General features: G+C 40.5%; 1 protein-coding gene across 1 annotated transcript in view; it reads left to right on the plus strand.

Annotated features, from left to right (window-relative positions):
* LOC130863894 (protein arginine N-methyltransferase 9) overlaps nt 1-12,341 on the plus strand; it is a 42,817-nt gene that overhangs the window by 4,891 nt on the left and 25,585 nt on the right. The window contains exons 2-6 of the mRNA XM_057754225.1: nt 834-982; nt 3,938-4,174; nt 6,198-6,365; nt 8,983-9,085; nt 10,296-10,402. Coding sequence (XP_057610208.1) covers nt 834-982; nt 3,938-4,174; nt 6,198-6,365; nt 8,983-9,085; nt 10,296-10,402 — 764 coding nt within the window. The remainder of the gene's footprint in view (nt 1-833; nt 983-3,937; nt 4,175-6,197; nt 6,366-8,982; nt 9,086-10,295; nt 10,403-12,341) is intronic.

A 12,341-nucleotide genomic window follows, 5' to 3' on the forward strand; every position in this document is an offset into this window, starting at 1 on the left:
AGTTCTTTGCACATTGGTTGATGAGATGACTGGAGACCTATGCGTGATGGGTGGAGATAGCCAGAGTCTGAGGGCTGGAAAACAAGGGCCCAAGTAGTCGTGTACGTGCTGCATCATTAGCACAGATGCGCTTGTGTACTGGGATGAGTAAGGATGAACAAGGACACTCGTGATGCATAGCTACCTGCAGAAAGCAGAGGCAGGAGAGAGGCAGCCAAGAATAGATGTTTACAGGAAGATCATACTGTCTGATTCTACATAGTATTTTTTTTTTACATGTGCTTATTTGGTGTCTTAGTCACTGCTGTATTGCTGTGAAGAATCTCCATGACCAAGGCAGCTCATAGAAGAGAAAGCATTTAATTGGGGCTCACTTCAGTTTTAGAGGTTTAATCCATTATTATCACTGTGGGGAGCATGGCAGGAAGTATGCATGGCACCGGAGCAATAGCTTAGAGCTGCATCCTGATCTGCAGGAAGGGACGGAAGGAAGGGGCTGTGGGAGAGACAGAGAGAGACAGACACTAGACTTGGCTTGGACTTTTGAAACTTTAAAGCCCACCCACAGTGACATACTTCCTCCAACCAGGCCACACCTCCTAATCCTTCTCAAACAAGTACCACTCCTTGGTGACTTAGCATTCAAATATAAGAGCCTATGGGACCATTCTTATTCGAACCACCACATTTGGTAAACAGTACTTACTGAAAATTAGTGATTTCAGGTCATCATTCATTTCAGTCATCATTCCATTGGCTGCAGTCTTCAGTTAGAGTTGTGTGTTCTTTATTCTTGTTTGCTAATTTGTCTTTTTTTTTTCTTGTTTGTAAAGGAAACTTTTCAGTATACACTCTTCAAGTGGGCTGAAGAGCTTGATGCACTCAGTCGAGTACAGGACTTACTTGGTTGCTATGAGCAGGCCTTGGAACTCTTTCCTGATGATGAGGTGATTTGCAATAGTATGGGAGAGCATCTCTTCAGGTTTGTAGTGACTTCACTGTTACTTGTTGAAGACTATTCTTTATCAGTCCAAAGCAAGTATAAGTTATGCATTAACTTTGTTAGTTGTGAGATGGAGTCTTACCGCCTGCTCAGTCTGGGCTGGAGTTTGTGGACTTATGAGATGTTTTAGCCTGAGACTACATGTATGCACTACCATGCCTATAGATAGGGTGATTTAAATAGGGAAAGTTTAATGTAAATAATTAACTGTAGGTCTGGAGAGATGGCTCAGCGGTTAAGAGCATTGCCTGCTCTTCCAAAGGTCCTGGGTTCAATTCCCGGCAACCACATGGTGGCTCACAACCATCTGTAATGAGGTCTGGTGCCCTCTTCTGGCCTACAGACAGAATTTGTATACTCAATAAATAAATATTTTAGAAAAAATAATTAGAGTAGGATCAAAAGAATGAGTGATTAGTTAGTAATAAGGAGAACTCAAAAGAATATAAGAATAGCAAATATGGTATGTAATCTGGCAATTTAAAATTAGATTTATTTTATGTGTGCACATCTGGGTATATGTGCAATTTGTACATGTGTGTGGGTAATGTGCTGTAATGTGCCTGTGGATGTCAGAGGACAACTTTTGGGAGTTGGTTCTCTCCCTCTACCATGTTGGTTTTGGGATTGAACTAAGGTTTTCATGCTTAGTGGGAAGAACCCTTATCTGCTGAGCCATCTTGCTGGCCATCGCAATTTTATAGTTTATTGTTTAAGGGTTTGACCCATGGAGACTGAGGAAGCATTGAAGGAACTCAGAGCCTGTCCTTGTTTGAAAAGGCAGTGCTGTGGTTCACAGGATGCCTTGCCAGAAAGTCTTTAGAACTTGCTAGAATTTTTTCTTTTGGGGTGCCAAAGAAAGCCTGATGGGGAAGTATAAAATTGGGAGCATTCTGTTGATGAGACTCCACTGGGTGGAGTCAAGGATAAGCTGCCATCATTGCTGCTGGCACCACCCCATTGGATGCTGCGCCCCCATGCATGGTAGGTAACTTATGTAAACCTTGAGGCACATTGAATCGCTCTTCATCAATCCAAGTGCTTACATGCCAGCCAAAGATCAGCCTTGTGAGTAGGCTTCTCAGAGGTCACCAGTGAGGCCTGCCATGTAAACTCTGTACACACCAGTACAAGCCGTATCCATTCCTGAGAAATTACAGGACCATAATAGACGGTTAGCATTGCCTCTGCATTTGAAAGTTTAAAGAAATGGGGGAAAGAACATGGTTTTGCCAAATTGACAAGTTGCAATTTCAAATTTAAGAGTTTACTAAATGAGTCGCATTTTATATATTCCTTCTAGTTTATTCTTGTGCATTTCTCTACCATGCATCCTCTCAGGTCATTGATGTTATTAGTAATGAACTAAGAAGCACCTTACTTAGTGCACACAGAATTTCTCTTAAATATATCTAGATTCTATTGGCTGTTGATAATTAGTTAGGGTTTCTATTGCCATGAAGAGCCACCATGACCACGACAACTTTTCTTTTTTCTTTTTGGTTTTTCGAGACAGGGTTTCTCTGTAGCTTTGGAGCCTGTCCTGGAACTAGCTCTTGTAGACCAGGCTGGTCTCAACTCACAGAGATCCGCCTGCCTCTGCCTCCCGAGTGCTGGGATTAAAGGCGTGCGCCACCACCGCCCGGCCCCATGACAACTTTTAAAGGAAAACATTCCATTGTGGCCGTGGTGTCCAGTTTCAGAGATTATTCTGTCATCATCATACTGGGACATGGCAGTGTGCAGGCAGACATGGTGTTGCTGGAGCGGAGTGTCCTACGTCTAGATAAGCAGGCAAGAGGAAGTGAACTGAGACACTGGGCATGGCTTAAGCATACATGAGACCTTAAGCCCGCCCTACACTGACACTCTTCCTCCAACAAGGCCCTACCTACTGCAACAAAGCCACATCTGATAGTGCCACTCCCTACCTTCAAACAGCACAACAATCAACCTAGTACTTTTGTCTCCTACTCCCAAGGGGCCCTTTCTTGCCTCAGGACTGTGCAGGGCTGGGGCTCTGGAGAAGGGAGTGTATACAATCTTTTCAGTTCTGACAAATTAATTGAGCAGTAGTCTTCCTTTGTTACACATTTTGGTTCAGCATGACGAGGCTTGTTCACATTTATATCATATGTTTTCTACTGTGACGTGTGCTATGCAGTTCCAGAAAATATAAAGAGATACCTTTATCTTTAGGGTAAGAAAGAAGGAACATGTACTGACCTTAAATATTTCAGTTTTAAACTAAAGCATGAATGCCTGTAATTTAACACAGCATTGCCCTTTTGTTAGTTGGTCTCATCTGTCTATGCCTGGAATGAATAGTGATGATTAAGTTTCTTTAGAATGGATGGCGAATAAAGGTGCTTGTGAAGAAACAAGTGAGGATTCTACTTGTTCTGCTCTGTTGAATTTGTGGTCTGTAAATTACTGATTTGTGACAGCTGTGTATAGAATTTGATAGTAGTGGACATCTCTGGTCAAGGAGCTCATGGGGTGAGCAAAGTATAGACCAGTTTTGGATGCTACTGAATTCTGATAGTATGTGAGACACATACTGGTCATGGGCAGTGCAGTCAGCCTGTGCGTAACTATTTTAAACAGTGTCGGAGTTTTTCCCCACAGTTTGAGAAGCAACGTTCAGATGACTTGGTAGTATTTCCCCCCTTTTAAAATTTTTTATATGCTCACATTCAGTACACATTAATGCCTTTGACACCCCCACGCCCACCCCCAGAATCTCTGAGATTCATAGGTGGAAATTCAGAAGTCAGGAGAGTGCCATCCCTACATAAGGAGAAATTTGCCAAGGAGACTGCTCTGGGGTATGGGGTAGTGATGAAGGGTTCTCAGGCTTGGTCAGTGCGTGAACAGAGGCACTGTAACTAATCGCATAGAGTTGAAGTATTCTGTCATTTTTTCCCCCTCTAGAATGGGCTTTCGAGATGAGGCAGCTGGGTATTTTCGTAAAGCAGTGAAGCTCAACCCTGATTTCAGTGATGCAAAGGAGAACTTCTATCGTGTTGCAAACTGGCTGGTGGAGCGCTGGCACTTCATCATGCTCAATGACACCAAGAGGAACAGGATTTACAATGCAGCAATCCAGAAGGCAGTGAGCTTGGGGTCCAAGAGTGTTTTGGATATTGGCGCAGGAACTGGAATACTGAGGTTTGTTATAATTATTGTTTTATTATTATATTTACATGAATAAACAGTTTTGTTAGCTACTAAAATTGTAACATTGGTATATAAGAATAGCAGTTGTTTTTCAAAATATTGTTAGAGTATTCAGGCAGCTGTTCTTTTCTTCCTTTTTTTTTTTTTTTTTTTTTTTTTTTTTTTTTTTTTTGAGGCAGGGTTTCTCTGTGTAACAGTTCTGGCTGATCTGGAACTCACTTTGTAGACCAGGCTGGCCTTGAACTCACAGAGATCCACCTCTGCTTCCTGAGTGCTGGGATTAAAGGCATATACCACCAATGCCCAGCGTGATGCAACCATTAGCATTGTAATTTTTACTATCAATAATTCAAGAAAACTAAGGAAAACTTGGGGTTATTGAAATTCTGGATAATGAATTTTAGAGTATTTTTTTTATGTTAACATTCTGATGGATTCTAGAAAGCCCATTAAGCAAACTTCTTAATTGTGTGGATGTCTTAATTGGGTGAATGCTGAGCTGGGTGTGGTGGTGCATGCCTTTAATCTCAGCACTTGGGAGGCAGAGGCAGGAGGAGCTCTGTGCCTTTGAGGCCAGCCTGGTCTACAGAGTGAGTTGCAGGACAGCTAACGTCATATAGACAGACCCTGTCTGAAAAAACAAAAAGCAAAACCAAACAAAAAACTGTGTGGATGTCATTATTTACTGGATTGTTTTTAAAAGGTGTTCTAGTTCATTCTTTCTTTTATTTGTTTATTATTATTGTTGTTATAATTACTATTTTCTTTTTTTTTTTTTTTTCTTTTTTGAGACAGGGTTTCTCTGTGTAGCCCTGGCTGTCCTAAAACTTCCTCTGTAGACTAGGCTGGTCTTGAACTCACACAGATCCACTTGCTTCTACCTCCCAAGTGCTGAAATTAAAGATGTGCTCCAACATACCCAATTGTTTTTATCTTAATCTTTAAAAGTCTTTTTTTTTTTTTTTTTTTTTTTGAGACAGGGTTTCCCTGTGTAACAGTCTTAGCTGTCCTGGAATTAGCTCTTCTTGAACTCACAAAGATCCACCTGCCTCTGCCTCCCGAGTGCTGGGATTAAAGGCATGTGCCACCACTGCCAGGCTAAAAGTCTTTTTGAGATAGTGTCTCACTGTGTATCTTTGGCTGTCCTGGAACTTGCTATGTAGAGTAGGCTGGCCTGGAGCCCACAGGGATCCACCTGCTTCAACTTCCTAAGTGTAGGGATTAAAGGCATGCACTAATATCCTTGGCCTTATCTTAGCTGATTAAATTTTAATTAGATTATATATAAAATATACATATCTAATATATATTAAATATATATATATAATATAAATATATATTGGTTTTTCAAGACAATTTCTCTGTGTACCTCTGGTTGTTCTCGAACTCATTCTGTAGACCAGGCTGGCCTTGAACTCAAAGAGATCTACCTGCCTCTGCCTCTTGAGTGCTGGGATTAAAGATGTGCTCTGCCAGGGACTGGAGAGATAGCTCAGAGGTCAAGAGCACTGGCTGTTCTTCCAGAGGTCCAGAGTTTAATTCCTAGCAATCACATGGTGACTTATAACTCTCTATAATGAGATCTGGTGCCCTCTTCTGGCCTGTAGGCATATGTGCAGACAGAATATCATATATGTAATAAATAGATCTTAAAAAAAAAGATGCGCTCCATCACTGCCTGGTGTAATTATATTATTATTACTGTGTATGTCTACGTATTTTGTGTGTACACATGCACGTGTAAGCCTGTGCACCACAGTACGCATGTGGAAGTCAGAAGTTAAGTCTCAGGAGTCAGCTTTCTCTTTCCACTGTAGGTTTCAGACATTGAACTTGGGTTGTCAGACTTGAATGGCAAGTGTTTTTACCTGTTGAGCCATCTTGCTAGCCCTAATCTTTTACAAGCAGAGCAAATAATAGTTATATTGAAGAATGGAAGGAAGATCCCATGTTTGAAGAATTATAATTTTATTGAAATTGGGAAAAGATATAATAGATTTTTCTTCTTTTGCAGCATGTTTGCTAAAAAAGCCGGTGCACACTCAGTGTATGCCTGTGAGTTATCCAAGACCATGTATGAGCTTGCCTGTGATGTCGTGACTGCAAACAAGATGGAAGCTGGAATTAAGCTCCTACACATGAAGTCACTTGACATAGAAATTCCAAAACACATTCCTGAAAGGTGTGCTTATAACTCACCCAAACCATGAAGCTACGTTTCCAGTTTTTTGTGTAAATGAAAGTGTTAGCATCCTCATTCTGTGACGGCACGGTTACTGGCCAGTTTAATAAGATACAGGATTTTATGATAACATGCTTTTTAAAGAGTACCTAAGAACTCAAGGAAAATTGATAGTGAGGAATTGAACAAAAAAACATCCTTAACACATCATGTAAGCTCATGTTTTTTTGTCCATAAAAATGGATAGACTTCCTGTGTTAAATAACTGTGTATAAAGTGTGAACATTCTACCCTGAGCAGACATCACGTTTTCATTACTATCCTTGTTGAAAATGGAAGGTTAGAAGTGCCAGTTGGCAGTGGTTTTTTGCCTTGCATTTCTCAGATGCTGTAAGAACAGTTTTAGCAGCCTTGAGTATTCTTCTGCATCTCAGGGTGGTCAGGAGAACAATGAGGATTAGAACTAGCAGGGATTTAAAAATCATCTGGCCCACCGTTTCAAAGAACTTTCCCTTTTCTTAATGTGACACTTGTCTTGTAACCCTGCCTATGCTGTCTCTCTTCTGCCTTCCTTAAATGTAGTCTACATATGAAGAATTTATTATGCTCTATTGTTATTTGAACTCTGATTTTTAAGTCGTCTTTCAGTTTCAATAAGTGTGCATGGTACTTAAACTTTGTTCGTGAAGATGTTTATCAGATTGTTAGTGCAGGTGTGTACTCACTTTATAAAAAACAAAAATGTCCTAAGTTGTCTTAGGAGCTTAAGGTCACAATTTAAACAGCAGACACAAAAGTTTTCAGCCAGTTCCTCCTGGCTGCAGTGGGCTACATGCTCTTTGTATCCTCATGTGACCTTCGCTCTGTGTGTGACCTATTGCTAGTGTTTGCTCTCTCAGTAGGACACCAGTCCTGTTGAATTAGACCCTCATGTTGGTGACTTTAACCTTAATTGCCTCCTAAGGGCTCTGTCTCTAAATATAGGATTAGGGCTTCCACATAAGATTTGGAGTCTACGGTTACTTTAATTTGTATTTTCCTCACAGACTGCTTTTGAAGCAAATGAAATAGAGATTTGAATTCAGACTCTTATTTGTTCACTTTGACAATAAGCAAATTTCTGAGCTAAGTTGCAGGACTTGACGGTTTGAGGTATTTTTCGTATTCTAAGTATATGCAGTCATAAATATTGAATGTTTCCTGTCTGTGGGTCTAATTGGGTCTAGGTACTGTGGAGGATACCCAAGTCATCCCTGCTGTTAAGATACCTATAAGTCTAGAGAGGGGCATAAGGAGTACTGATGGAATTTATGGATGTCTTTAAACTACAAAAGTGAGTGATGCTGACAGGGAAAGCTAAAGGAATTCAGAAAAGGTGAATGCTTCTTTCTGAGTGTCTTTGAGTTTTCTAGAAAGAGTGAATGAATGAGTAAGAGCACATAACTCTGGAGTGGGTTGTTGTGGAAACTGGAGGAGTAAGCAGAGAGACAGGCGCGGTCAGGCCCAGGGAAGGGGAAGTTTTGGAAGGGAAGGTTCTTATCAGCATTAGGTGTTATTTGCACAGCAAGAAGTATAACTGGACTGGCAAGGTGGCTCACTGGGTAAGGACACTTGTTGCTAAGCCTGATGACCTGAGTTCAATCCCTCAATCCCATAAGGTAAAAGGAGAGAACCGATTCACACACAAAACAGACGTGGTCGGGAAGTGGTGCCAAACGCCTTTAGTCCCAGCACTCGGGAGGCAGAGGCAGGAGGATTTTTGGGTTTGAAGCCAGCCTGGTCTACAGCATCAAATCCAGGACTACTAGGGCTACACAGACAAATCCTGTCTCATAAAAACAAAAACAAAATAAAAATTTATTTTAAGAAGGGTCATTGATGGTGGAGAATCTGTGGATATAGTCCCTTCCTGATGGAGGAGAACTTGTGGATGTAGTCCCTCCCTGATGGTAGAGAACCTGTGGATGTAGTCCCTCCCTGATGGTGGAGAACCTGTGGATGTAATCCCTCCCTGATGGTAGAGAATCTGTGGATGTAGTCCCTCCGTGATGGAGGAGAACCTGTGGATGTAGTCCCTCCCTGATGGTGGAGAACCTGTGGAAGTAATCCCTTCCTGATTTATTTTTGCTTTTTTAATGCAGGGTTTCATGTAGCCTGGGCTGATTTCAAACCCACTACATAGTTAAAGATTACCTTTAACTTCTGTGTGATCCTCTTGCTTCCACATCCCAAGTTCAGGGCTTACAGACATAAGACATCATTCTAGGCTGGTAGGACATTTGTATGGAATGTTAGAGTTAGGTGCTAAATGTTTGATGTCAATGAAGGGACCAGGAAAGATGTGAGCATCCCTTACTCTTCAGGACTGAGGCAGAGTGAATGAACGTTTGAGAAGGTAGCCCTTTTATGCCCAGAGCAAAGAAGAGGAACTGATGAAGAGAGGAACCCAAGCAGTACCGCAGGGTTCAGGGGAAGGTGCTAAAATGCAATGCATTAGGAAACTTTACACAGGATTTTCTATAATGTATTTGCCTTTTTATCATGTCTCAGCTTTGACAGCTTTAAATAAATAGCATGTCATTTTACTCACACGTATCTTTAAAACATCATTCTATAGAGTGTCCCTAGTTGTAACAGAAACTGTCGATGCAGGTGTGTTTGGAGAAGGAATTGTGGAGAGTTTAATTCATGCATGGGAGCATTTGCTTCTGCAACCAAAGGTAAGTCGTGTAAAACACTCAAGTTTGATTAAGAATTCACTATTTCAAAAGGTGCATTGAGTCCTGAGGATGTACAGAAATATATCAGAGTATGTCTGTATACCTGGAGAGAAACACAAGGAGAAGCCTTCTATAGTGGTGTACACACGGTGTACACTGTGTGTCCCAGGAAGGTTTACAGAGAAGAATGTGACGGGAAGGGAGGTGAATGAGTGACCTTGTTTGAGTATAGTTGTAGGGGAGGGAGTCCTTTGGACCACACAGTGTTGGTGTTTGGGATTTTGGCACATCTCTAAAAGAGAAGATAGGGATGCTAGTTCAGTAATGTTTTAAGGTCCTCAGTGAGTTCAGGCTCTAGACAGAGCTCTGAACTCCTCTGCTGAAGTCCACGTGCCATATAAATAGTACAGTTCATTTACCGTGTATACGGAATATAGGAAGAGACTTCAGTAAAGTCCACTGTGTACAGAAGATATATATTTAACACGCAACAGCAGTTTATTTTTCAAAGAAATAATGATGACTTTGATATTTTTCTTTTTTGTTGCTAAGATTTGAACTTGGTGCCTCACACATGGCCAGTGCACTCTACTGTTGAACTATATTTCGAGCCTACTTTTATCTTCTTTCTGTTTCTAAATATGTATTTACTTTCATTTTGTTTGAGTGTTTGCCATGTGTGCCTGTCAAGTGTGTGTGTGCCTGTTGAAGGTGTATGTGCGCCTGTCATGTGTGCAGTGTTTGTGGAGGTCAGAATGCATTGACCCTGTGAGGCTGGAGCTAGAGATGGCTGTGAGCTGCTTGTGGTTACTGGGAATTGAACCTGGGTCCTTGCCAGAGTAGCCACTGCTCTCAACCTCAGTCATCTCTCCACTTCCTCCAATATTGTTTTGAAGTCAGAATTTCTCTGTGTAGCCCTGGCTGTCCTGGAACTCTATGTGTATATCAGGCTGGCCTTGAACTTGCAGAGTTCTGCCTACCTGTGCCCCCTGAGTGCTGGGATTAAAGATATGTACCACCACCACCTGGCTCATTTTTTTTTAATTATTATATCCTAAACTGATACAGCTTTATACCTCTCTCTTTTTTGTACTTGTATTCTAAACACACAAAGCAGTAAAAATACTTTTTAAAGGAAAAATTCCTTAACCTGTATATATACACAAACTTACTTGTACATATAATGATAAGACTTTTATTATATTTTCAGACCAAAGGAGCAAATGGAAATTGTGGACAGTATGGGAGAGTTATACCAGCAAGTGTTGTTATATTTGGGATGGCAGTGGAGTGTTCAGAGATACGAAGACATCATAGGTAAGTGGGAGAAGAAGACTCATAAGTTGGGCAGTGGTGGCACAGACCTTTATTTCCAGCACTGGGGATGGGGATGGACAGAGGCAGGCAGATCTCTGATTTTGAGGCCAGTCTGATCTACAGAGCAAGTTCCAGGACAGCCAGGACTATCCAGAGAAACCCTGTCTTTCTGAGACAGCTTCCCCATCTCTTTCCCCCCCCAAAAAGAAAAACACTTCTTCCAAGCTTCGTGCCTGCTTATCATGTTTAATTAGTCTTACTGTAAGTAGAACTCTAATATTGAAGCTAGCTTTTTCTAAGTGAACTTTTCCTACAGCTTACCGTTGTCTCACTGCATGAGTAGTTTGTGTAGAAAAATAGTAAGTTCACATTGATTTTAATTGAAGTTCAAGTAAGGATTTCCAATGTGAAGATAAATTTTCATATTGTTTTTCTTGATAACTTCATTAATACTTATTAGTAGTGTGATGTACATATTTAAGTTTTCCAAATTCTACAAAATGGAACACATCCATCTGCCAGATTTCATTCCTTTGAGAACTCTTGCGGTTACTTTCTGTAGGTAGTGGTGTTTGGTTGTATAAAGAACAAGCAAGTAGGACATTTAAATTACATACTCCCTCATTTCATCATTCTGTTTTCAAACTGTCTAGCATATCATACAGAGATCCAAATCCCTCCTTTTTAATGGTTTTTCCCATTCCTTAATGTGGGGAAACTCTCTTTAACCACTGCATGGCCTGGATGGCTGATGGTTCTTCAGGCAAGCTTTTTAAATTAAAATACAAATAAAATATCATTACACACGCCTTTCAAAATAGCCACAAACAACATAAAATATCTTGGGGTAATTCTAACCAAGCAAGTGAAAGATCTGTATGATAAGAACTTTAATTCTTTGAAGAACGAAGTTGAAGAAGATATTGTAAAACGGAAAGATCTTCAATGTTCCTGGATAGGTAGGATTAAAATCATAAAATTGGCAATCCTACCAAAAGCACTCTACAGATTCAGTGCAATACCCACCAAATTCCCAGCACAATCCTTCACATACCTCAAAAGAACAATACTAAATTTCATATGGAAAAGTAAAAAACCCAGGATAGCCAAAACAGAAACAATCCTGTACAATAAAGGGACTTCTGGAGGCATCACAATCCCTGACATCAGGCTCTATTACAGAACTACAGTAATGAAAACATTTTGATACTGACATAAAAACCGACGGTTGGACAAATGGAGTTGAATTGAAGACCCTGATATTAACTCACACTCCTATGAACACCTGATTTTTGACAAAGAAGCTAAAAAAGAAATTATCTTCATCAAATTATGCTGGTAAAACTGAATATCAACATATAGAAGATTGCAAATAGATCCATATCTATTGCCGTACACAAAACTCATGTCTAAATGGATCAAAGACCTCGACATAAATCCAACCACATTGAACCTCATATAAGAGAAAGTGGAAAGTACCCTTGAAAGCATGGACACAGGAGACCACTTACTAAATAAAACCCCAGTAGCAGAGAATCTGAGAGCAACAATAAAGAAATGGGGCCTCCTGAACCTGAGAATCTTCTGTAAAGCAAAGGACATGGTCAACAACACTAAATGGCAGCCTACAGAATGGGAAAAGATCCTCACCAACTCCATATTGACATAGGGCTGATCTCCCAAAAATATAAAGAACTCAAGAAATTAGACATCAAAACATTGAATAATCTAATTAAAAAATAAGGTACAGATCTAAAGAGTGAATTCTCAACAGAAGAATCTTAAATGGCCAGAAGACACTTAAGGAAATGCTCAGCATCTTTAGCCATCAGAGAAATGCAAAGCAAAACAACTCTGAGAAACCATCTTATACCTGTCAGAATTGCTAAGATAAAAAACATTGATGACTGCTTATGTTGGAGGGGATGTGGAGTAAGGG

The sequence above is a fragment of the Chionomys nivalis genome, chromosome 21 (assembly GCF_950005125.1).
Source record: "Chionomys nivalis chromosome 21, mChiNiv1.1, whole genome shotgun sequence".
In the NCBI taxonomy this organism is placed as follows: Eukaryota; Metazoa; Chordata; class Mammalia; order Rodentia; family Cricetidae; genus Chionomys; species Chionomys nivalis.